The 27,040-nt window shown below is 43.8% G+C and overlaps 1 protein-coding gene and 1 long non-coding RNA gene across 12 annotated transcripts in view; one reads left to right on the plus strand and one right to left on the minus strand.

The window, feature by feature from the left end:
- Window positions 1-9,414, plus strand: part of LOC138758586 (uncharacterized) — a 53,369-nt gene extending 43,955 nt beyond the window's left edge. Inside the window, exon 3 of one of the 2 annotated variants that reach the window (XR_011354354.1) lies at window positions 8,907-9,414. This is a non-coding gene — a long non-coding RNA (uncharacterized lncRNA). Of the gene's footprint in view, window positions 1-2,001; window positions 2,365-8,906 lie in introns of those variants that run through there. The other variant, XR_011354353.1, reaches the window with a different exon arrangement.
- LOC138758583 (beta-1,4-galactosyltransferase 2-like) overlaps window positions 1-26,308 on the minus strand; it is a 61,475-nt gene extending 35,167 nt beyond the window's left edge. For 2 of the 10 annotated variants that reach the window (XM_069927744.1, XM_069927743.1), the window contains exons 1-2: window positions 8,118-8,184; window positions 3,581-3,661 (exon numbers count right to left, since the gene is read on the minus strand). In XM_069927744.1, coding sequence (XP_069783845.1) covers window positions 3,581-3,587 — 7 coding nt within the window. In that variant the 5' untranslated portion in view covers window positions 3,588-3,661; window positions 8,118-8,184. Of the gene's footprint in view, window positions 1-3,580; window positions 3,662-8,117; window positions 8,436-8,939; window positions 9,022-10,789; window positions 10,859-14,658; window positions 14,801-17,561; window positions 17,636-22,631; window positions 22,706-25,866; window positions 26,139-26,201 lie in introns of those variants that run through there. The other 8 variants (XM_069927741.1, XM_069927736.1, XM_069927737.1 and 5 more) reach the window with 8 other exon arrangements.
- Window positions 26,309-27,040: the final 732 nt, after the last annotated feature.

Genomic DNA, 27,040 nt, shown 5'->3' on the forward strand with positions numbered 1-27,040 from the left:
CTTCGTCCGCGAAGCCAAGCCAAAGAAAAAAAAACAGAGAGCAAATCCAGCTTCCTGCCAGACAATCAGTAATGCAAAGCTTACTTCTCCATAACTGACTGCCTCACAATTCTAGCGTGTTTACTGAATAATGCAAAAATAAAGGTGAGTGATTCACCCATACAAGGCATCATCAGCTCAAATTTATTGGAGCTTCTAATGTGCATCAGATTTCGACGTCCCACATTACAATTGCATCATTTCTGCATATTTGTCACTAGTTCTAGAAAGACCCAACATACATCCCAGGCTCATGAAAGGTGCTACAGAAATGCAGATCTCTTTTGCAGGTACAATTACGACATATCAAAGACATTTGGATAGTGTGGGTTTATTGCAGGCAAATAGGACTTGCCCAGAATTGGGCCAAAAAGTCTGTCCTGTGCTTTATGACACAATAGTACAAAGCTTCATGGCAGTGGTGTCCAAAAATAAATCCGACACCTACTCACATGTTTGGACAGCTGGCCAGAGACCATGGTGAAGAAATCAGTTAAGAGGCAATAATGCAAGACCTTCAAAACGTACAGAGGTTAATTGGGCAACACAGGTTCGTGGGCCTGTTACTGTGCTGATGCCAAAATTTAAATCAAAAGGGCCTCAGGATTTTATTTTGGCCTAAAAATCAAAAGGGGGTTAAGTGCAAGCAAGGCAGGCAGAGCAGAATGCGAAAGGCCAGTTAATGGCCTTAATTACTCATTCCAATTATTCTTAAGCAGGAGCCAGAATCCACCATTTTGGATCACTGCACTCTCTCTGGTGAATTAATCTTCAGCAAAGTGGTACATTTTATACCAGGGAGCAATTTGCTAGGCCACGTCAAAGATCAGCTCATGATTCGGTTAAATTGCACTCTATTCCATGTGGAAGATAAACCTCACAAGACATGCTGGTTTGATTTTGATGGGTCCCTATTATAGTCCAGAGACTTGGATTCATGATTCTGAGGAGTTTAAAGCCTGGAATTGACAGCTAAGATTGTATATTCAGATAAATAATTAAATTGGAATAAAAAGCTCGCAAGACAAATATCACCATGATGTAAAAAGAAACTCTCTCGTTCAGTAATCCAGTCGAAACAAATCCACTACCCTTACCGGTCTCTAGGTGATTCCAGACCACAACAATGTAGTTGACTATGAAACCACCCAAGCCAAGAATGTATTATGACACTACTAGATATAGCTGAACAATGAACACACAAGTGCATGCAGATCCTGGAACTCAGCAGGTCAAGTTGCATCTATGGTAAGGAGGGGTGGGGGAAAGAGATCATCAACATTTTGGGTTGTGATTCAGGATCATGACCCAAAATATTGGCATGAAACCTGAAACTGTGCAGAAGCTGTGACTGCAGTAAAAACCCTGAAATACTGGAGGAACTAACTCCGCAGGTCTCACTCCATCCACAGGAAGTAGGGATTCACGGTCTGGGACAGGGACACCAATACCCCTGTGTGTAAAGCCCTGCAAAAGGTAGTGGACACAGCTCAGGACATCACAGGCAAAAACCCTCCCCATCGAGAACATCTACAGGGAATGTAATCGTCGGGGAGCAGCAGCAATCATCAAGGACCCACACCACCCAGCACATGCTCTGTTCTCAGGGAAGAGGTAGAGATGCCACAAGACTCGTACCACTAGGCTCAAGAATAGCTGCTCCCTCTCCACCAGGTTCATGAACAGTTGCTCCCCCTCCACCAGGTTCAGGAAAAGTTGCTCCCCCTCCACCAGGTTCAGGAACAGTTGCTCCCTCTCCACCAGGTTCAGGAACAGCTGCTACCCCTCCACCATCAGACTCCTCAACAACAAACCCAATCAGGGACTAAAGGTCACTTACTGTTGCACTATTGATTTTTTTTCCCCTCTCTGTATTGCACAGTTTGCATTTCATTATTTGTTTACATGTTGTACCCATTTTTTTTGCACTATCAATATGTGGTCATTCTGCCTCGCCCACAGGAAATAAAATCTCAGGGCGAAATGTGACGTCACACGACTGAAATCTGAAGAAGGCCTCAAGCCTGAAACATTGGTCATATACCTCGACCTCCTGTGGATGCCATGAGACTTGTCAAGTCCCTCCAGCATTTGTGCTTTCACTGAAATATTGGTGATCTCTTTCCCTCCACACCTATCGTTTGACCTGCTAAGTTCCTCAGCAGATTGTTTTTTTTTGAGTCAAAATGCAATAAATAAATTGCAGGTGTTAGGATTACAAAACTGGTTTCAGGGGTAATTTGTGTGAACAATTAATACTGGTGCAGCCAATGAATCTTAGTATGAATAAAAATTAAAACTACTCCACAATCTCCAGGCAACTCAATGAATCCAAAACAATGTTTGGCTCTTTATTCAATACTGCCTGTCCTCCACTGCAAGTGTAAACAAGACCCAACGCATTTTCAGGAAGGGTGATCAGTTACTTTGTACTTCACTCCCTAACAACACAAAAAGCTCTCTTTTGAAAATGTGTCAGGAAATGTTGGTGAGAATCAGTTTAAGAGTGTAAATGGAAGCTCTCTGTTATGCTCCATCTTGTAGTTTGGGAGAAGCAGCTTCATGGGAGTTTTAGAAGGATGAGGGGGGATATCACGTAAAGACATTTTAAATTATGAAATCATGTAAAGACATGTTAAATTATGAAATGAAATAGGTACGATTGAAATAGGGAGATTATTTCCACTGGCAGGCGAGGCTAGAACTCAGGAATGTAGCATCGAGATGGAATAAGGAAATGCAGAATTGCATTCCCTTGGAGAAAATCACACAATCTAAGGGGGAAAGATGACACATTCATTAAAATGTGGCAGCCGTATCTGAAATACATAAGTACATAGATTGACGAGCAACCCCCCCCCACCCCATGAAATATGGGGATTATTAAAACCCATCTTAGTAGGAAAGGATTGGAGTGAAGGAAATGGAACAGGGCTCAGGTCTTTTTAGCCCTTTTGTTTAAAGTCTGTTTTATTTTAGTTTTTTCTTTTATTTCTTACTTGGGTTATTTAGTTAATTAGGTTGTTCCTTTTTTTAGGTTTTTGGTGGGGGCTCTGAACCCCACTTGTATTTGTAGAATGTATAATCGGTCTGGTTATGTGTTTGGGGGCAAGGGAGCATGACAAAACACAGACTCTGTACATTTTCTGAATGTTGAAAAAGATTGTATTGATGGTTGAAATTACTTTGAGTCTGTAAAAAGTCAAAATAAAATATCAAAAAAAGCCCAGCAATCCAAGGGAGTGGATTTAGGGAAAAGGCTGCTTCTCCCAGAGAGAAGTGAATCTGTGGCAGTCTCTGCACAAGGAAGCAGCAGAGACTAACTCGTTGAATGGTTTTAAGACACCAGTTGATTTATTGAATAACAGGGGAATTAAGGGTTAAGGGCAATAGGCAGATAAGTGAAGCTGTGTCCACGGCCAGATTAATCATGATCTTATTGAATGCAGCCTTGATAGCCTACTCTAGATCTGCTCCTATTCTCTTACTTAAATTGTCTTCTCTGGTGCCTATATGAAGTTGCTCAAGAATGTGTACTTACAGGGCATCCTTCTCAGCCTCCACACAATACAAGATGATTGAAGTCACTGTTGTAATGCCAGCATGCATCAAGGAAGATCACCTAGGATGCAATGATACCCCACTTTATAATGACTGGGCCAACCCTTTTGCTAGGTTTAACTGAGGGTCATTAAGCAGGCGGCTTCTTCCATATAAAGATTGGAATACTCTTTGGCTGCAATCGCTATTCTCTAGTCAACAACTCCCCACCTCTCTCTGCTGCAGGCACTCCTCAATTTACAAATTGGAGGGATTGTTGGCTGATCTGATGATAGGCTCATCTCAACCTACCTGCCTTTCCCCATATGTCTTAATTCCCTTACTGTGTAGAAATCTATCCAACCTTGTCCTAAATGTATTTACTGAGGTCACCTCCACTGCTTCAATGGGCAGCAAATTTGACAGATTCACCACCTTCTGGGAAAAGGAGTTCCTCCTAATTTCTGTCTAAATTTACTACCCTCCCCTAGTTTTGGACTCAATGGAAACAACTTACCTTCCTCTATCTTATAATTTCATAATTTTACGTTTTTATACAATCCCCTCTCATTCTTCTGAATTCCTGCGAGTACTGACCAAGACAGCTCAATCTGTCCCATAAGCCATCCCCTTCACCCCCAGAATCAACCTGGTCAACCTCTTCTGCACTACCTCCAAAGCCAGTCCATCCTTCCACAAGTAGGAACTGGGGCAACCAGGTTACAGCACCAACAATCAGGACCGGGGTTCAAATCACATGCTGTCAGGAGTTTGTATATTCTTCCCGTGTCTGCGTGGGTTTTCCCCGGGGGGATTCCGGTTTTCTCCCACCATTCAAAACATACTGGGGGGGGGGGGGTGTTGGTCATTGGGCAGCATGGATTCAAGGGCCAAAAGGGCCTGTTGCTGTGCTGTACATCTAAATTTTGTTTTTAATTAAGGAGAACTGCAAGCAGTTCTCTCGATGCAGACTTACTGGTACCTTGTACAGTTGCTGCGCTGCACAACCTCTCTACTCCTAAATTCAATCCCTCGAGCAACGAAGGCCAACATTCCCTTTGCCTTTTTGAGAACCTGCTGAAGCTCTCCCAAGACCACCTGCGCGTCAGCATGCTGCAATCGAGTGTACTGGTCTTTCCTCCCACTGAAGTGGTGCCAATGCCCCAGGAACCTGAATTCCACGTCCCTACTCTCCACACATCATCTCACCAGCCAAGGACACAAGAGATTGTGTTGCTGGAACCTTGAGCAAACAATGAGAAACTCGAGGGTCCCATCAGCAACTGTAGGGAAAAACAGAGGTCATCTCATAAAGCTTTCTATTTCTACTCTTGCTGGCACACATGGTACTGGAAGTTATCCCAAAATGTCCAACTTTGTTGTTCGACTTTATAATTTTTTTCTTAACTCAATATTCTGTAAAAATCCCCGATATCCAGCACCAATGGGGATTGGTAGATGCCAAATAAGTGAATTTTCTAGAAGCTTCAGGTGGCGTGGATTGGCAAGCTAATTGCCAGGGGGTATCGTTTTTAAACTCCCATATTTTTACCTATTTATTTTCCGCTTTTTTTGCTGGTTGCTTGAATAAAGGGGATTTTACTGTATATTCAGTTTATTTACTTTTATTATTAGTATCAACAGGTGCTACAGCAAGTAGCTGTTCACCTCCCCCCCCACCTCCCTCAGAATGCCCTGCAGCCTCTCAAACACATCCTGGACTCCAGTTCATAGATGCCACATACCATCCCATCCTGAATCCCATTTGCAGAAATCAAAATTCTTTTCTGTTCCCCACATGGAGTCCATATCTTTTTGAAGACAAAAATCTCAATAGTGCGCCTCAAAGCTCTGTGTAAGCACCATTTCCAAATCTGTACTTATTGGAGACACGAACATCAGTAGGTGTTGGAATCAATATGAAATAAACAAGCTACTGGCAGGTCTGGACTCAAACCCTTGGCCATCTTTTTGTCTCCTCTGACCTGGTGAGTTCCTCCTATGACAAAGTTTTCTTTTCCCATTTCCTTGACTTTGTTTCTTGTCATTCTCTTCATTACAATGAGCAGGGTGGTTAGCGCCACGCCATCACAGCACCAGCAAACGAGGCCAGGGTTCGAATCTATAAGTTCTCCCTGTATATTCTTGGGTTTCCTCCTGGGGGGGGGGGGGGGGGGGGGCGGTTTCCTCCCACTGTCAAAATGTACAGGTGTTATAGGTTAATAGGGTGTGAATGGGCGACCCGGGCCCATGGGCCAAAAGGGCCTGTTACCATGTTGTATGTCTAATTTTTTTTTATTTAAATTTAACAATGCATGGTTTCAAATTAGTCATATTAAATATCACCTGTCATATCTGCCCTTCCACCAGTGTGTTACTAGCCACTAATTCCTAGTCACAGAAGATGGTGAACTCAGCAGAGCATGTGACATCCCAGGCAGACTTACCTGAGGAGTTACAGCGTTGTTTCTAATTTACATTTCTGCCAATTGCTTTTCATTTTGATTTTCACTTGTTGCTATTCACGGTCATAAATTTTGAGTCACCTGCAACTGTCTCGTTTATCAAGCTGCAGGTTATTGGCAAGTAGTAAATACAGGGAACTTTCCAAAGCCCAAACCCTGTGGAAAGCACCACAGGCTCACACAGGAGACTGGAATCTGGTGGCTTGATGAAAAGTTCCAACCTAAAACACTGACATTTCTTTTTCTCCCACTGACGCTGCCGAACATAAGGAGATCCTTCACCAAATTGTTTGGTGCAGATTATCCTGGACAGTTTTTAACCCAAATGTTATCTGGCTCTTAAACCTTCACTTACTCCCCTAACCATAATTTATCCTGGAACCATAAAAAAACCTGTTTGCACTTTTGAAACACCATTTTTGCTTTTCTTTCCAAAATTCTTAACTGTGAACATTTCTCTATTAATCCTTTATATTTATTATTGTGTTTCAAACTGGGATAATTTAATGTAACAAGGTCGGGTCAGATACAGCAATGAGCTCTCTGAACCCTTCTCCATTAACAATGGCGTGAAGCAAGGCTGTGTTCTCGCACCAACCCTCTTTTCAATCTTCTTCAGCATGATGCTGAACCAAGCCATGAAAGACCCCAACAATGAAGACGCTGTTTACATCCGGTACCGCACGGATGGCAGTCTCTTCAATCTGAGGCGCCTGCAAGCTCACACCAAGACACAAGAGAAACTTGTCCGTGAACTACTCTTTGCAGACGATGCCGCTTTAGTTGCCCATTCAGAGCCAGCTCTTCAGCGCTTGACGTCCTGCTTTGCGGAAACTGCCAAAATGTTTGGCCTGGAAGTCAGCCTGAAGAAAACTGAGGTCCTCCATCAGCCAGCTCCCCACCATGACTACCAGCCCCCCCACATCTCCATCGGGCACACAAAACTCAAAACGGTCAACCAGTTTACCTATCTCGGCTGCACCATTTCATCAGATGCAAGGATCGACAATGAGATAGACAACAGACTCGCCAAGGCAAATAGCGCCTTTGGAAGACTACACAAAAGAGTCTGGAAAAACAACCAACTGAAAAACCTCACAAAGATAAGCGTATACAGAGCCGTTGTCATACCCACACTCCTGTTCGGCTCCGAATCATGGGTCCTCTACCGGCATCACCTACGGCTCCTAGAACGCTTCCACCAGCGTTGTCTCCGGTCCATCCTCAACATTCATTGGAGTGACTTCATCCCTAACGTCGAAGTACTCGAGATGGCAGAGGCCGACAGCATCGAGTCCACGCTGCTGAAGATCCAACTGCGCTGGGTAGGTCATGTCTCCAGAATGGAGGACCATCGCCTTCCCAAGATCGTGTTATATGGCGAGCTCTCCACTGGCCACCGTGACAGAGGTGCACCAAAGAAGAGGTACAAGGACTGCCTAAAGAAATCTCTTGGTGCCTGCCACATTGACCACCGCCACTGGGCTGATCTCACCTCCAACCGTGCATCTTGGCGCCTCACAGTTTGGCGGGCAACAACCTCCTTTGAAGAAGACCGCAGAGCCTACCTCACTGACAAAAGGCAAAGGAGGAAAAACCCAACACCCAACCCCAACCAACCAATTTTCCCCTGCAGCCGCTGCAACCGTGTCTGCCTGTCCCGCATCGGACTTGTCAGCCACAAACGAGCCTGCAGCTGACGTGGACTTTTTACCCCCTCCATAAATCTTCGTCCGCGAAGCCAAGCCAAAGATTAGTCAGAGAAACAAAAAATACAAGTTAACCTGAGTTTGTCTCACCCCCTCCAAAATAACCGTGCACGTCCTATTCGACCCGATACTAAACATAATTTCATTATCACGGGAAAGAGCAGCAGTCCCCACCTCCATCTCCCTTCACCATTCTCCCTCCCCTCCCCACTCCCCCCCCCCCCCACTTTCCTGCCTCCCCACCCTTTCTCCCCTCACCCCCTTCCCCGTCTCACCCCCTCCCCTTCCCAACCTCCCTCCCCGTCTCACCCCTTCCCACCCCCCTCCCCCCTCCCCACTCCCCACTCCCCACTCCGTGACCCACCTGCGTTCCGCTCCGTCACCGCGACCCGCCACCATGGCCCGAGGCCGCCAGACGCCCCGTTGTACAGCAGGATGCAGCTGAGCACAAAGACGGGGATCGTCGCGAAGAAGATTTTGCGCTTCATCCCGGCTGCGGCTTTCACGGGGAGTGCGGCCACCGAGCGCTGTCCGCTCCGTCCCCGCCCGCTCACGTTGCTGCTGTCGGCCGGCCACCGCGGTGCTTCCTTTCGCCGGCCGCCCTCCCTCCGTCCGTCCGCTCCTCCCCTGCAGGCGCCAACTCTCCGCCCTCCTGTAATCCTGCCTCCCTGGCTGGTACTCGGCTCCGTTCCTGCCCGTCAGCGCCGGCTCCCCTCCCTCCCTCCTTCCTTCCTCTCTTCCCTTCCCTCTCTTTCTCCCCTTCCCTCTCTTTCTCCCCTTCCCTCTCTTTCTCCCCTTCCCTCTCTTTCTCCCCTTCCCTCTCTCCCCCTCCCACCCCCTCTCTCCCCCTCCCTCTCTCCCCCTCCCACCCCCTCTCTCCCCCTCCCACCCCCTCTCTCCCCACCCCCTCTCTTCCCTCTCTTTCTCCCCCTCTCTCCCCCCACCCCCTCTCTCCCCCACCCCCTCTCTCCCCCACCCCCTCTCTCCCCCACCCCCTCTCCCCCCCACCCCCTCTCTCCCCCCCACCCCCTCTCTCCCCCCCACCCCCTCTCTTTATTCACAGAATAAGATATCAGAAATACACAGAAATCTGATAAATTAAAGACAAACATTTTTTGAATTGAATCATGTATGTTCAAAATCACTTTTGCAGAACGGAGCACAACTTCTGAGAAGAGCTACATACACAATCGTGGAAGATAGAGCAGGGCTCACGAATGAAAAGGTCAGGTGCTGGCATTTTGGTCACAACCCACAGGTGAAGTACCCTGTTGAATGCAAAACATGAGACCAAACACTGTCAGAAGCACTAAAGATGGTGTTCTCCACTGCATTATTCCAATCAACTCTTCTTCCTGGGCCAGGGAAGATCTCAGTGCATTCAGAGAGAGCTGTAAAGCCCACCCCTCACCCTAACTGGAAAACCTAAAGTACTGGAACCATTATTCCAAAGAAAGCAAAACATTTATAGGTGGTACAGGATGTGAGTCATCAAAATGTTGATGCTTTCTCGACTCATAGCAATAAAATTTTTTTTAAACAGGAGCTGTTAATTGACAGGAAATTTTAGCTTGTTTGATTTCCGGATCCTCGCAAGAGGTAACATTGCTTGGGGCATCAGTTCCACCATCCTCCCAGCTGGGAAATCTGTTGAGCCCATCAAAGAGATAGAGGTCTCATTCCACCAGGAACTGTTGCCAGTGAAGTGCATCAAAAGGAAATCGAGTCTAGTTCTAGTTTTATTCCCGATTTTGCAATCATCTGAGTATTAAATATAATCTTAATTTTCATGATTCCATCTGACAATGTATTTTAAGATTAATTAGTTTTGACTGAAGTGAAGCAAATTTAGTCCATGATCAGTTTGAGCCAGATTATCTTAAAATGTCATTAATTGCTTTTGAAAGGTCATCCTTTCCCTTTTCTTTTCCCTTTAAAGATATTTCCTACTTCAGTTGAACCTCTGTTGAAAAACAATACCCTTTACTTAAGTAAAAAACACATTGCTGGAGAAACTTATCAGATCAAGAAGCATTCTTTACACTGCAAAAATCAGAATTAAAATATATGGTCATGAACAAGTCATGAAATTCGGAGTTTTGTAGCAGCGTCCTAGAGCAAACATTCATATTATAACCATCTTACGACATTACTATAAAAATAACAGTGCACGAAAAGTCGGGCAGTGCCATTGGTTCATTGATTATTCAGAAATATGATGGCAGTGGGGAAAAAGTTGTCCTTGTGCCACTGAGTTCTCATCTTTAGGCTCTATCTTTTTTCCTGATGGTAGCAGAGTGAAGAGGGAATGGCCTGGGTGGTGGGGGTCCTTGAGGATAGAGGCTACTTTTTTTAAGACACCGCTTCATGTCCTCGATGGAGTGAAATTGGGAGCCTGTGATGTTGCAAGCCGAGATAACAACCCACTGGAGCTTATTCTTGCCCTGAGAGTTGGCACCTCCATTCCAGGCAGTGAGTGCTCTCCATGGTACCCCCATTCGGTGACGTACCGAATCTCCTCAGACACCTCACAAAGTATAGCCATTGGAGAGCCTTCTTTGTGATTGCATAAAGTTCCAGGAGAGATCCTCGGAGATATTGACACCAGGAATTTGAAGTTCTTGACCCTCTCCACGACTGAGCCCTCAATGGGGACTGGGTCATGTTCCCCGACTTCCTCCTGAAGTCCACAATCATCTCCACGTTGAGTGCAAGATCGTTGTCATTACACCAAAGATACATAACCTACGTTTTGGGCTTGAACCTGTATCAAGATATGGTGAAGGGTTCAAGCCTGAAACATTGGTTATGTATGTTTATCTTTGCTATGTTTGACCTGCTGAATTACTCCAGTGTTATGTTTTTTCTTTTATTGCATTCTTTTATCTGCAGACTTTCTTCTTATGGCACTTTTTTTATCTAAAGTTTATTTGCAGATGTTTACAAATCCACACATTTATAGCATTGGTTTGTAATGGATATTTATTTTCATTGCTAAATGAAATAAATCCAGGATGAAATTTTACTTTTACTCACTGTGTAGATCTCACAGACCAGATCCAAAAGGTTCATCTCTGCATGGTGCTGGATTTCCTCAGAGTGTACCTGAGGAAAGAAAACTACAGTCACTAATTTCACACGTCAAACCGCGTCGAAAGAACCAGAGACTTGTTGATCCAAACTTTTATTAACTAAAAGACTGGAGCATATCACATGTAGGTCAACCAGTCCAGAATGACCTGGTCTGGCTAGGAGCAATCCTTTAAGACCTGCCAGTAGGTGTGGCTACACTCTCAGCCAATCACAGTCATCCTACACGACCATCTGTACATATACACATTGGTGATAGAATCTGTACTATCACAACCACTTTACTTCAGCTATATGCAGATGAAAACAAACAGCATACAAAATAATTTAAATACATGCATGGAAATACCCCTTTAAGGAAGTACAGCTTGCGATTCTATGAAAGTGGTGGCATGGGTTTTCAGGTCGTGAAGAAGACATTTGGCACTCACTTTCATTGGACATCCTGTGCCTCTATTTTCCTCAGGTTATGAACATCAAATCTCTTCCAAACCAGATGTTCCTCAGGATGTGGGATAATTGAAATCTATTTTTACACTAGCTCAGAACCAGAGGACCCCAGAAAACAATCTCAATAGCCTCTATGATGTAGTGGAGCGTCCCGCATAGGCCACCTCTGCCCTGACATCCCGCACCAGCAGCCCCTGCCCCATAGTCCTACATTGGCAGCCCCTTTCCCATAGTCCCATGTCTGCTGCCCCAGCCTTGATGTTCCGCACCTGCCGCCCTAGCCCTGTAGTCCCATGCTGGCAGCCCTTGCCCCATAGTCCTGCATCGGCCACCCCTGCCCTGACATCCTGTGCCGGCAGCCCCTGCCCCGTAGTCCTGCGCTGGCAGCCCCTTTTGGTCACAAGCCCTGTAGTCCCGCACTGGCAGCCCCTTCCCCATAGTCCTGTGCCTGCCACCCCAGCCCTGATGTTCCATGCTTGCCGCCCTAGCCCTGTAGTCCAGTGCCGGCAGCTCCTGCCCCATAGTCCCACGCCGGCTACCCCTGCCCTGATGTCCCGCACCTGGGTCAGAGGCAGCGGGGAGCGGGGCTGTCAGGTGCGGGGAGTTGGATTGCCAGCTGACTGTCATCAGCCCGCCCCTTAGCAGCTGCTTTCAGGTGGCTGCATTCAGGTGCCCTGGGGGACTTAAGTGCTCCGGCAATTATCCCTCTCGGAGAAGGGTTAGAAAGTGTGCCTCATAGGCGCCTCCTGCTCTTTCAGGTGGCCTCCAGACAGTCGCATAGGGCTAGAATATGAGGCTTTATGTCAGAATATTCTGGCCACCTGAAAGAGCTTACAGTATGCAAATCTGAAATGGAGACTTGCAGCCTCATGGCATGCCTCGTGTGCTGTTTACAACAACTTTAAAGTAAAGAACCTTTTCCTTCATCCATGTGTTGTCTAAGAACTCACACACAAGAATACAAGATGAAACAGCCATCACGTATGTCACCCAAGGTCAAGACCACCTGTGCTGAGTACCCACCTTGCGATTGTCTTTTTCAAAAGATCACACAAGTCACCACTGTTTCTGTTAATCACCTGGGTCAGCCCCACTGACCAGTAACGGGGTAATACCCCTGACACGTTCAGCACCTGGGTCTTTTTTCCCTCAGAAACCAACCCGAGCTCCACTCCAGGTCACAGGCCAGAACCGACACTGGAGAATCAAGATCAAGCTGTGTGCCAGTAACAGGTGCGGGCCTTTGTGGTGTCCACTGGTTAATCATCATCGGACTGTGCTTCTTTTTCCTTATTTAATGTTGATGCTGTACCTTCACTAGTTCATGGGGGGGGGGGGGGGGGGTAGGTACTGTTGTTGCATTTTCCTCCACTGTATATCTCTATCTAGCGCAGATTATATTTATAACTTGTTTAGTTGCGTCCGATGTGACTGCTTTCTGAATTTTGTGAGAGTGTGTGAGTGATTGTGATTCTCTGTGGTGAATTTCTCTCATGGGCAAATAAAAACTATTATCACATTCAAACTGAGCTTCTGGGTTTGGTTGAACTTGTTCCTCACACACCACGTGGTAATGACACTTTGGCAGTGCCTGGTCCCTTCCTGGCAATGGACACCATCCAAGAAGATGGGTTCCTCAGCTGGTCACCCCAGAGAAGGGGTGGGCTGGCTGGTAACCAAGGGTTACTCTGTGGCTCAACCACCATACCCTGCAACCAGCAAGACCTGGTCCTCCATACACTTCAGATCTGCTGGTTCTACCAATAGCTGAAAATCTATCTCAGTAATTGAAACAGCATTCCTGGAAAATAGCACCTTGATCTATCCTCGGATGAAGGGAAGATCAATTCTATCAGGGGCATGAATCAAATCCAAGGTTGCATCATCATAACACCTTTAACGCAGTAAAGGATTGGACATGAGTGATCAATGTGGGACACATATTGGGACAGGTGGTCAAAGTGGTAGGTTCAAAGGATCTTCATGAATGAAGGAATTACTTAGTTTAGGGGCCAATTAGGTTAAGGTTACCAATACTAGTTTGACTATATCCAGGGAAAAGTCTGGAATGAGGGGAGCACAGAGTTGCAGGGCTGAAGAAGATTACAAAGATGAGGAGGTGGGGGTACTGTGAATTGAACCCAACAATAATGCTACACTGCAAATGGATGTGCTTTGCCCCAGAAACCGATGGAAGAGGAAAATTCACTCCAAACTTCAGAAGGGCTTGGAGAATGATAACAATAATTTGCAAGAGAAAACATTTCATTTCACAGGAAAACAAAATGGTTGGGATAGGATTGCTCAGAGAGCTAGGTCAGGTTCTGTGGGCTGAAGGGTCTTAAGGAAAGATCAAGAGATGGAATTTTGTAAATGAAGATATGAAAAAAGAATGTGAAACTGCTTAAAGTTAAAGTAAAGAGAGAAATAAATAAAATACTTATTAATGAATAGATAAGCAGACTTGGGATGCTGGTAAGGACTGATTACAAGAATGATCTGGAAAGCAGCTGCTTCAGAACAAGGGTGTGCACTTTATTACAGATCTTCAGCTGCACTGAATCTGAGAGATGCTCATTGTGTAATCTTGTGTGTTCTATTTACTTACCATATGAATTATAGGTGTGTAATAGCCAGATTTTATGGACCAGTTTTTAGGGTAAAAGTTACACATATACTACTTTTGACCACAATAAGTACCTGTGTCGTTCGGGACGTCGGGAGCTTAGATGGGCAGGCAGATGACCGGGACTGGGTGGTAAGTCCGAGTTCGGGGAATCGGGAGCTCAGATGGGTGGGCAGCCGGGGCCTAGGTGAGAGTCCGCGGTCGTGGCGTCAGGCGTTCAAATGGGAGGACAGTTGTGGCGTCGGGAGGTACAGTGGGCGGGCAGCTGGGGCCAAGACGAGAGACAGCGGTCGAGGTGTCGGAAGCTCCAGTAGGTGGATGGATGAGGCCAAAAATAAGGGTGTTGACTTTTGCACGCAATATATAGAAAATACCAGATCTTGGGGTCAAAAAAGGAGTCGACTTATACACGGCATCAACTATTACACGTATATTTACGGTAACAACATAAATGATTCCCATATAGTTATGAGTCAGGCAGGAAAATTGTGGCTTTCTAATCCCTTCACCTCTTCTCTTTCAGTTTAGTTGAGATGTTGGTAGGGTGACTGCAACTTAAGGCAAAGGGCCTTATTTCCATTTCAAAACAAGGCAAAATGCTGGATTATGGAAATGAGCCTTGATTTAGTATCAGCAGAATTCTGGGGCTGTTGCTTTGTAATTAATATGTAACCAGGGAAGGAGAAAAATATGAATGATCTTAGCAGCACCACGAATGAGATTATTTCGGAACCCTTACCCCATTGACCAGGATCCAAGGGACATAATGATGCGGTGGTTCCAGCTCATTGGTCCTTTGAGCATTTTGAACCATCAGCTGATAGCCCAGATCTTTAGCTGATAATCTCCCAGGTCACCGTTGGTGCGTGTTCCTGTAAACACTGGAAAGTCAACGATTTCTCAGAATTAAGCCAAAAAAAGACCACTTAGATATCCAGTAAAATCTCTCTAATCTGGAATTCAAGCAACGGCCAAAAAAATAAAAATTGTGAAAAATAAACCAGTAAAAAGTGCAAAAGTTTTAAATTGGTGCCTCCTAATCGTTACTTCATCAATACATGCAATCTGAAGCAACTGGAAAATCCACTTATCTGGCATCTACCAATCCCCACAGGTGCTGGATACCGATGGGCTTTACTGTACAATGGTTTGCAGCACTCCCCTTTAATTATCACCTCTGAAAAACACTTAGCTTGCTCGATGAATGCTGAGAATGGGAGTTCAAGCAGTGCTTTGGAGTCTCTTGGTGCTTAGAAATAACCCATGTAGATACGAGCCTTTTCCCTCTGCACCAGAGGAGCACTGCCCCATGTCAGGACAGCCATGGAAAGTCAAGGAGGTAGAAGAGAAGAAACAAAGGCCACCAGATGCACTCTACTGGCAGGGGAAAGCCAGAATTTGCACAGGTGCTTCCTCCTGGCCATTCCCTTTCCATCCTGATGTGTTAAATATGGTAAGTAATGGGGGCAACTAATAAGCTTTCTGTGGGGGTAGAGGAGAAATGGATCAACTGAAAGAGAATGAAATGCCTTCACCTCAAGCCAATGATGTGAAATAGAGTTAAGCCCAATGTCCCAGCCTCATGAGAAAGGGAACTATGTGAGGCTTTTTGGTCTGCCAACTGTTCGATAGAGAGTCTTCCACAGTGTAGGCCCTTGCTGAGGCCAACACAGCCATTGTGTGCAATAGAAAGATCTACAACTTTGGAAAGAACATAGAGCATGACAGCACAGTACAGCCCGGTCCGCCCACGATGTTGTGCCGACCTATGGAAACCTACCCCACAATAATTTTTCCCTACCTCACACTCATATCCTATTTTTCTTACATCCATGAGACTGTCTAAAAGCCCCTCTAAGAGTCCCGACTGTACCAGCCTCCACCTCCAACCCTGTGTAAAAAAAAACAAACCAACCTCTGACATTTCCCTTGAACTCTTGATAAAGGCATTTATCACCAATGCCCTCTGGTATTTGATATTGTCATCTCAGGAAAAAAAGGTGTGGGCTAAATAGGGCTAAGTACGGCCAGAGGTGTGATTACGGAAATAGGACTTGGCGCGATGACACACCTGCCCTTTTCAGGTCTAAGTTTATTTCTTTTTAGTGATTTCTTCGAATGGCATTGCCATTGTGATTTTTAAAAATATTTTTTACAGTTCTTGGTAGGGGCCGTGTGCGCCATGATGAGTGGGACCGAGATAATTTATTGGAATGTATTCGCTGTGTTTGGACAAATACGGACTTTGGGTATGTATATGTACATGAATGGCTTTGTTGATTGGATTTTGTAAATGTGAAAACTAAAATAAAATAAAGGTGTGGTCTTATACATTGCAAAATACTCTTTGATGTTATAAAGACATGACTGATGAAGAAAAAACTACAGAATTGCTATCTACATTAGACAAATATTTTCTTAAATAAATAATGTTCACTTTATTGCCAATAAAAAATCTGTCATTTTTCATTTTGATATATCTCTCTTAAATATTTTATGCAAATTTTGCATAAGAGTTCTAGATAAAAGAATAATTAATTATAGGATTGAAATGTATTGTATTAAAGTATATTGACATAAGGCTTTGAACAGTGCAGGTTTCGATAACACTAAACTTTTTTGGAATGTATTAACCGTCCTGTACAAGGTATCCCTGTGCATCACTTTTTTTGGTAATATTTTATTTATCATTTTAAATATATTTAATAAGCAACAATCATACCAAATACAAAACATCAAGAGAACCCCTCCCTCCACCACCCTCCCCTCTACACGTCCTATTTATCAGAGAAAGAACAAAGAAAAAGAAATACAAAAAAAGATTATCCCATTGTCAATGTGGACAGTAAAACATATGGAGACACAATAACACCACAGGGTTAAAATGTTTAGAGGTCTACTAGCGATCATAACCCTTTATTGGTGCCAGTTAGGTGCCTATATGCTCGAAATAAGGCTGCCAAATTTTTAGGAAGGTGTTCTATCCCTTCCTGAAATTGTATGTGACCTTTTCAAATGGGATGCAGCTATTCATTTCTGAAAACAATCTACCTATAAGTAGATGGGAGTTAGACTTCCACGTTACCGCTATGCACTTCCTGGCCACACATAAGGCGATTTCTGTGAATTTAATTTGAGGATTAGTTAGTGATCTACCAACCGTGATAAATTTCCCCAGAAGACAAAGCTCTGGGTCTACTGGGAAGGTGGCTCCCAGATCTTGGTTAGGGTGTCACAGAGGTCATACCAGAAGAGCCTCACCTTCGTGTAAAGCCAGGTAGAATGGAAGAAGAAACCCACCTCTATAACACATCTAAAACACATCTCTGATAATTCTGGTTTATATTGATGTAATTTCCGTGGGGTGAGAAAATGATAATGGACCAATCTATACCTGGCATTGATAGCAGCCATCAAACTTCCCTGACCCAGATTTGACCAGAGTTGGTCACCAACCTGTATACCACTATTAAGTCACCTCTCATCCTTTGTCTCTCCAAAGCCTTATCTCTGTCAATTTTGCTTCATTTGACATATTCTCCAATCCAGGCAACATCGCGGTGAATCTCCTCTGCACCCTCTCCAAAGCAAAAGAAGGATATTTGGCCAGAGAGTAGCATCAGTGGATGTGATTGTACTCACCTGCTGTGCTGCAGTGAGCACTGAATGGGCAGACTCTAGGTCGAGATGTTCTGCAGGTGATGAATCATACAGCTCTGCACAAGGACAAAGAATTGAAATGAAGGTTAAATGGCACAGGAACTGTTAAGACCCCCTACCCACCCCCCCCCCCCCCCCCCACACACACACACACAATTTGGAAAAAAAAAATTTAAACACTGTACTCATTGGGTCGGACAGCATCTGTGGAATGAGAAGCATTTAACTTGAGCTCCAGAACAATCGTTAATTATTTTCATTTAATTAAAACATTGGTTCCACAATTCCCTGACATAGAATCCATTAGAAGACAAATGAGAAACCCTCTCTCAATCAAAACCATAGCATCTTTTTGACTTTTCAAACTTTACATTCTGATACATACAAAAGGCAGCCTTGCCTCGGAGAAATGCATGTGGACATAGAATAACAGGTAAACAATGATTGATGAAGGTACATGGATTCAAGACAGGTTCAGGAAGGTAGGGTTAGGTAATGGAGCTGAGGGATTCACATTGGACTTCTGCTGATACCCTTAACTTTCACTTATGCATTAATTCATGACAGAAACCTGGAGAGAATGCCTTTATCAAGGCCCTTATAGCCCCTTCTTTCTTTGGCTTGGCTTCGCGGACGAAGATTGACGGAGGGGGTAAATGTCCACGTCAGCTGCAGGCTCGTTTGTGGCTGACAAGACCGATGCCCCTAATACAGTTTGAAAAGACTGTCACATTTCTTCTGCTAATGAAGAAACCATTAAATACTACCAATATGACACCGCCCAGGGGATTCTCTCCTGTAATTTATATCTTAAATCACTCCCAAACAGGTTCACTACTAATTAAATATTAAATGTCTTACTCGGTGCAGGGCTGAGGTTGCTGTCTGTCTCCAGACAACTAACCACTCTGAGATGATTCAGGGTAACTCTCCCAACAAGTGAAAGCCTTGTTCAGATCTACAAACTGCACCTGCAAAGTAACCTGCAGGGAATAAATGATGTTCATGGTTTTCAGGATTAACAGCTGTTCCCTGAGTGTATCCCCTGAAGAATTTACCGATTTGCATACTGAACACTTGCCCTCAAAAACAACCTGTCCGTCCAGCCAAGGCATTCTATACTTGGAGTAATGTTACGGACCCACATTGTGGAAAATTCCCTGGATACATCTGGCTTAGGGCAAATCCAATCCATCCGATCATTTCTCCATCCGCCACCTTCCATCATCAACAGTGCTATCAAGTCACTGCTCACTGATCCTCAGAATGAGCAGAATGAGATGGATGTCCTCCTTCTGCTCCTGCACAACAGGTTCAAGAGCATTAAAAAATAACCGCAGGAGCTGACCATCCGCTGCTCCGCCATTCAATGTGATCAGGGATGATCTGATGATGGGCTCATCTCCACCTCCCTGCCTTTTTCCCCATATCCTTTAATTCCCCAACTATGTAGAAATCTATCCAACCTTGCCTTAAATATATTTACTGAGGTCGCCTCCACTGCTTCAATGGGCAGAAAATACCACAGATTCACCAGTCTCCAGGAAAAGCAGTTCCTCCTCATCTCCATCCCAAATCTACCACCCTGAATCTTGAGGCTATGTCCCCTAGTTCTGGTCTCCCCTATGAATGGAAACAACTTTCCTACCTCAATCTTATCTATGACTTTCATAATTTTATGTTTCTATAAGATCTCTCATTCTTCTAAAGCCAATACATCCTTTTCCAAGTAAGGAGACCAGAACTGCACACAGTACTCTAAATGCAGCCTCACCAGTATCCTGTACAGTTGCAGCATAACCTCCCTGCTCTTAAATTCAATCTCTCCATCAATGAAGGCCAACAATGCATTTGTCTTCTTGACAGCCTGCTGCACCTGCAAACCACCCTTTTGCAATTCATGCACAAGAACGCCAGCATCTTGCAATCGCTTGCCATTTAAATAATATTCTGACTTTCCATTCTTCCTTCCAGAATGGATAACACCCACATGGTACTCCATCTGCCGGACCCTTGCCCGTTCATTTAACCTATCGATTACTCTCTGCAGACTCTCTGTATCCTCTACACAATTTGCTTTTCCACTCAAGTTAGTGTCATCAGCAAACTCAGATATACGACCCTCTGTCCCCTCTTCCAGGTCGTTGGGGCGGAATGGTCTCCTGCTCCTATGTGGATGACTTGAGAGCAGATTGATCTTCTGATCGTGCGTTAACAGGCTCATATAACTGAGTGGGTTTCTTCTATTAACAGGAAAGGTAGAAGGAAGCATTGACATTCAAGCCAGCACAAGTTCTTGGATGATCTCCAACTTACCCCCACGAATCTGCACATTCTCACTATCTCTTGATTCCTGATTCAACCTTTGACTGCAACGACTAAACACCCATGGCCATGCAGAGTGGAGAACTATACTGAATAAAGTCAGTCATCCTCATTTTGGTTCTAAATCTTCTTTGAGACTGTGATGACTGGTTCTTCACTTCCCAGCCAAGAGAATCATCCTTCCTGCATCGAGCCTGTCAAGCCCTACAAGAACCTTTTTAATGGTTCAACCTTCTTTCTTCTAAAGCCCAGAAAATATAGATCTAGTCCAATCAAATTCTGTTTATTCTACAAATGTACTATCCCAGGAATCAACCTGGTGAATCTTGTTCCATTCGCCCGTGACAAGTGTTATCTTCTGATGGGTAAGGAGAGCAAAACTGTACAAGGTGTAGAATCAACAAGATATCTGTACTCCTACATTCAAGTCCTTTCCTTCTGTGTAGAAAGCCTTCTGACAATCTAAATACAACTCTAGTCATCTGGAATTCAAACAAGTGGCAAAAAAATTGTGGAAAAAATTGGTACAATATAGAAGTTCTCCAGTATTACATCATCGACTCAATATTTGGAAGAAGATTCATGTAGAAAGAAATAAAACAAATTATCAATTACCAAAACTAATATTGACGCAAAACAAGTTACTCCCTTTTACAATAGATAACCTTTCCTTTAGAGAATGGGAGAAAAAAGGGATCAAAAGAATAGAAAATTGTTTTTCAGGAAATAGATTATTATCCTTTGAACAAATGAAAGATAAATACAATATAACTCAAGATACAGTTCTGGCATATTACCAATTGAGATCCTACTTGAAGGACAAATTAGGAAGCAGTCTGAGTTTACCAGAGGGAAGTAACTTTGAATATGTGATTACAGATACAATGATAATCAAAAGATTTATAACAAATATGTATATTAAACTGCAAGAAAAGGAGAATAGGAGAATGAGGAAACAAATGGTAAAACTAAACAAAAATGGGAACAAGATTTAAATATAAAGATAAAAAAGGAAACATGGGAGAAGTTATGTTCTGGAACGATGAGAAATACAATAAATACGAGGTTACGTATGATACAATATAACTGGATACACAGGCTGTACATTACACCTCAAAAGTTAAATAAATGGGACCCAACAGTATCTGATAGATGTTTTCGATGTAAAAAAGAAATGGGAACAACAATTCATGCAATCTGGACATGTGAGAAAGTAGAAAAATTTTGGGAAGATCTAAACCAAATATTAAATAAAATTACAGAAAACAATATACCAAAGAATCCAGAGATCTTCCTCCTAAGTAACATAAAAAACAAAGAATTTGGAATTGATTTGGAGGATGCACAAAAAAGATTTGTTAAGATAGCTCTAGCCGTAGCAAAAAAATGTATTATGTCAACCTGGAAATCGGAAGATAATTTGAAAATACAACAATGGTATATAGAAATGAATAAATGTATTCCATTAGAAAAAATAACATATAGTTTAAGAAATAATATTGAAATATTTGAACAAATATGGGAGCCTTACATGAAACACAATAGCGAAAACCTACCGGGGACATTCACTACCTAAATTAACGAAAGGAGAAGGAAATGAAAAGAATTGACTCAGTGGAATTTCTTGTTTATTTTTATTGAATGACAACATTGTTTGACTGGTTTAATGTATCCTAGATTTTGTACTTTAAATGGACGGGAGGGGGGAGGTAGGGAGGGTGGGATGGGATGGGAGGAGGGAGGGCGGGGGGCGGAGAAAATGGCACTGTATATATTTGAAAAGGAAAAAGTATGTTTCATGGTTAATGTGGTTTATGGTGTGAAAAATAAAAATTTTTTTTTTAAAAATCGTGGAAAATAAATAGATACAAAAATACGGGTTTAGCATTGCCGTTAGTTCACCGATCACACTCCACACAATCTCAAGCAATAGGAAAATTCATTTATACGGCATCTACCTTTCCCCATAGGTGCCGGATACTGTATACCACAACATTTACCTATTCTATTAATCACATCCTTAAGGTCCACTGCATGATTTTTCTTTCATAAATCCACAATGACACTGCTCAATCCTATTATAGGATATTCTGTTATAACATCCTTCATTACAGATTTCAGGTTCTGATGTAGGAGATTGAAGGGGCTGGATGGCCTTCTCTAGCTCCTGTGAACTGGATGTTGGGTTACAAAGAAGATCGAGGTGAAGGGATGAAGGCACTTGCAGATAAGGAAGAAAATGGGTTGCATGTTGCGTTCATCACCAAACTGGCTGCAGGCAGTCCTGACTGGCTCTCAAGCAGATACCAAGGAGGGACCAAGGAGTGCTTGCCATACTAGTTTGCTAGGGAAGAGATACAGGAGTATCTGAGCCAGCATCACCAGGTTGAGGAACAGCTTCTTCCCACAGGCACTGAGAAACTGCTCACACTAACCATCTAAGACTCTCATATCAATGAATCAATCTTTATCTGTCCTGCATGTATTGTTTGTCTGTATGTATGTGTGTTATTCCTGCTTGTGTGTCTACATGTTTTGCACAGAGGACCGGAGAACTCTGTTTTGTCAGCTTGTCCTTGTACAATAAGATGACAATGAACTTGACTGATTCTTGTATCTCCAGCACAGATTAAGTGAGTGAGAGACCAGTAAGCTAGTTGATGCCTGGGAAATTAAATGCCATGGACACCAGTGGCTGGATTAATTGCAGCAATATATGACTTGGACCTGGATCATATTTCCGCAGCACTTTCCCCCCTGCGTTGACACACAAACTGCCATCTCTGGGCACCTTGGATCACCTGTGGGATGAAACAAATGGAGTTTCAGATTCAGAGGCTTGAAGGTGTAAGCTGTAATGTCAAATATTCTAATGCAGGGGTGGCCAACCTTTTAATTTTTAATTTATACATACAGCCATTTCGGTCCACAAGTCTGTGCATCCTATTAACCTACATCCCCAGTATGGACTCTTGGACCAAAATAGCCTTTTACTGTGCTGGAGGTCTGAATTAAAAATTGCCCACCTCTGTCTCTAAGGGGAGGATCCCACCACAATGAACAGAGGCCAGTGCAAGGTGGCTGAAACAATGGGGTACCAATGACTGGTCTATGCTCGTGCTGGCTGGTGCACTCTGTTGCAAGAGCTGGTTTGGGGTTTGGGACAGCTAGTGGCCTTTCTCTGGGTCTGGACTCCATTGGGACCCACACTCTTGGATAGTTTGGATGAGGGTTGTCAAGGCTCATGGGGGCAGGGGAGCTGCAGTGATGTTTATGAGGATTGGAGGTGGGTGGGCATTTGGAGGGAGAGGGGATTTCAAAGAAGTCTTGGGGATCAGGGACTGATGAGGTGGGCATTGGTGCAGTGTCAAGTGGGGGTTCTGCCTAACAAAATGAATGATTCATACATTCACCTGACAGGCACCCTGGTTCGACTCCCAGCATTCCACTGGGAAGACCAGGTTAAGCAAGTGGTGATTGTTCAAGGAGTAAGGCATTCCAAGTTCCTCTGTAAACAGGACATTATATGGAGAATATACTCCTACTGTAGAATATGCACTGTACAGAGGTGTTGCACCTAACAGGTGGAATTGTGTGGTTAGATTTCCAGAGTGAAGCAAACTGACATATAATTGTATTCCACGCAGGTCAATATCACTGGACAATGAAGATCTGGCTTTCTGAACACTTTTGGGTGTATTTTATGGAGTTTGGGGCCCCTGTTCACAAAAATCACCTTAAACTTTTCCTATCACATACTGTTTTTTTAGATACAACTTATTTTTGTGATTTCTTGTCACATTTGAAGTCTACTTCAAGCAGACAAAACCATGGTGTGCAACATGTCGTTGAAAACTCATCTTCTGCATTCGCACTTGGACGTCTTCCCTGCTGCTTTTGGTGCCGTCAGTGACGAACATGGTGAAAGATTTCACCAGGACATTGCGACCGTGGAAAAGCAGCATCAAGGCAATCATTGCTGGGCGACGATGGGCATCAGATGCTGAGTACAAATGAAAATCAACGGCCAAACGTTTTTAGGTCAGTTGAACTAATGCAATGTGTCAGCATCATTATGCGATTAAACCTGCCAAGTTCAGTCAGTTAATTTTATGTTCCTCCACTTCCTACGTGATACAGCAAATCTGAAATGATCTTTGTATTCAGCTTGCAGTTGTCTATCATAATCCTCAATTTTTATTCAGGAAGCAAATCTTTTGAAAAAAATTATTGTCCAATGTAATAATTGGAGAATATGGACATGAAGTATGTATTTCAATTTCTAGGCAATTAATACAATTGCAATGTTTAAAAGGCATTTGGATAGGAAAGGAGTAAGGATATGGGCCTAATGCAGATAAAATTAGTTTAATGGTTAGCATGGACATGATGGGTAGAAGGGCCTGTTTCTGAGCTGAACATCTCTGTGACTCTGAAACATAATTAAACATTCTTAAATAGGCATGTGGATGTAAGAAAAATAGACAGGTGGGAGGTGGGGGAAAAATTAGATTGTTGTGGAGTAGGTTCACATGGGTTGGCATAACAATGTGAGCTGTATGGCCTGTACTGTCCTGTAATGTTCAATGTTCTGTTCTATTGTTGGTCATGAAGGTAAGTGGATGGCCGCTGTGGCGATGTTTCCATTTCATGGAGACACCAGCATCAATACTACAAACAGAACAGGAACAGGATGTTTGGAACAGAAGGGCTCCACTGGGCTCTCTGTTCCAACGGAAATGCTGCTGGCAGGTAAGGGTGTGTGTAAAAAAAATATATAACATCACGGCGAACTGGGAAGAAATAAGAGAATGAAGGTCAGTGAAGAGAAGGACATGGATAAAATGCAGCCAGGGAACGCAAGTGTAAAATAACTCTGTTTAATAAAGTGAAATGGAAAATTGGTAATCACAAATTAGGCAGCCTGTCCAGCAAGGTTTTGGGAATTTGAAACAGTGAAGATCAAACATTTCTGGAGCAAATGAATTAATTTCTAGAATGTGGTCAGGATAAGAGAAAGTCAACGAGAATCTGTAACATTGGTCATGTCTTTGGAACCTGATTAACCCTTTGAGCAGGCAACTAACACAATCTTTTGTGGGAACAGTGGGTGGTGGTTGTTGTTCACGTGAATTTCTGGCCATTTATTGCAAGCTAACATTGATACTTTATGAGCCGAAGGGAAAGCATTAGTTTACTCAGGAACTTGGCTGAGGAGGAGACAACACTGCAGGAGTAATGGATTGGAACTCACATTAGCAGGATGAGACTGGTACCCCATAAGGGAACACTAAAATTAACATTTATAAATAAAATAGAAAGCCATGAACCCAAGGCAGCTGTGGCTGCAAACAAAGTGGCTGTCAACTCTGGACAGAACAAGGTTAAAATACAGCCATTGCAGCACAAATTTTTACTGCAATTTGTTTCAGATTTGTGCAAGTTCCAACAGAAGGTGAGGAGTATATTTCAACAAGGCCATCTTGTCACAACTACTGCACACTGACAAAAGGACGACGTGACATTAAGACAGAAATAATTTTGAAAACTGCTATTCTAAATATAAATCTCTCCCAAGGGGAGGGGGAGGGGGGAGCGAGAGAGGGGAGAGAGAGGAGAAGAGAGAGTGAATGAGAATATGCTCGCATATACAACTTTCCAATCCCTTGTACTGACTGACCAGTAACCCAGTCCCGATTATCTATTGTTATACATGTCATTCCTCATCTTTCCAATTTGACCGCAGCTGGTATCCCACTCAATGATCTAATTATTTACTTTGGAGCTACAATAAGGACAGTTCTCACAAAAAATAGATGTGATGCAGTTTTATTGGTCAGTAGCTTATAACATCATCTGTCACACCTGGAAGAAATGCAGCTCTTTTACTTATTGTGACTGTAAATGTTGACAGCTGAGGGCTCAGTTGATGTTCAGCAGGGAATATATCGTAAGGTATTACCTTAGCATTGCCAAATGGAATCACCGTGATGTTCAGAACTTCCTTCATCCTCACCCATGTCGGGCAGAGTTCATTTATCATGAATGCATGACAGTCGGGACACAGAGACTCGTAGAACAAGCTGATGTGCACAGGCGGCCCTTTCCCGGTCTCGGCAGCCGTCCGCCTGTTCCCAACCTAGAGGGGCACAAGGCAAAGACTGGGATTTGCCGTGACACGCGAGATGGTCCACAATCCTGGCCTCCGAGCACCTCATCTTCTTCTCTAGATGCCAGAAGTGACAGTGGCCAGACCAAGATCAGAGTTACAAAGCAGTTAAAACAAAATGTACTCACTGCACAAAGACACAGAAGAAGTAGCTCAATCAGAAACGTCATCATCCTGCCAGCAACACACTTTGCCTGCCTGATGCCCAGACAGAGCAGCACACATTCAAATGTAAACGTGGATGACTGATAGAAATCATGTTGACCCTGAAATTATTTGTCCAGAGTGATCTGATTATTAATTTACAGAATTTGTTGATAGGGATTCAGTGTGCATGCCCGTGCATTGGCCTAAAATCGATTCTCTTGCAGAGTATGTCTGCGATGTGGAGCCAGGTTTGTGTAAAGTCCTAGGCAACCAGGCAAACTCGAATGCAGGGTCCCACCCAATCTTTTCCTTGTGCCTCTCTGAATTGCAAGAACCGACATAGGGCTGCCTGCACACCTTGTCTTTCTCCTCAACAGTTCTGACAGCCTCAGCCGATGTATTTTCCACCTGTGGAAAATCGCATCTTTCTTCATCCAGTCAAACCACGTCTATTATCATCTGATTGCACAAAGATTCTACAGGTGTATTGTGGAGAGCATTCTGGCTGGTTGCTTCACTGTCTGGTACGGAGGTTCCAACGCTTAGGACGGGAAATAATTCCAGGTAGTTAACTCGGCCTGCAACATTACAGGCACCAGACTTCACTCCGTCGGAGGCGTCTACAATGAGGCAGTATCTTACGAAAGCAGCTGCTATTCTCACCCCACCACCCAGGCCAAGCCCTCTTCACTGGGAAAAAGGTTCAGGAGCCTGAAGACGAGCACCCAGCAGCACAAGGACAGCTTCTTCCCCGACTGCCACCAGATTCCTGAATAATCAATGAACCAAAGACACTGCCTTACTTTGTCTTTTCTTTATC

Source organism: Narcine bancroftii, chromosome 3 (genome assembly GCF_036971445.1).
Source record: "Narcine bancroftii isolate sNarBan1 chromosome 3, sNarBan1.hap1, whole genome shotgun sequence".
Lineage (NCBI taxonomy): Eukaryota > Metazoa > Chordata > Chondrichthyes > Torpediniformes > Narcinidae > Narcine > Narcine bancroftii.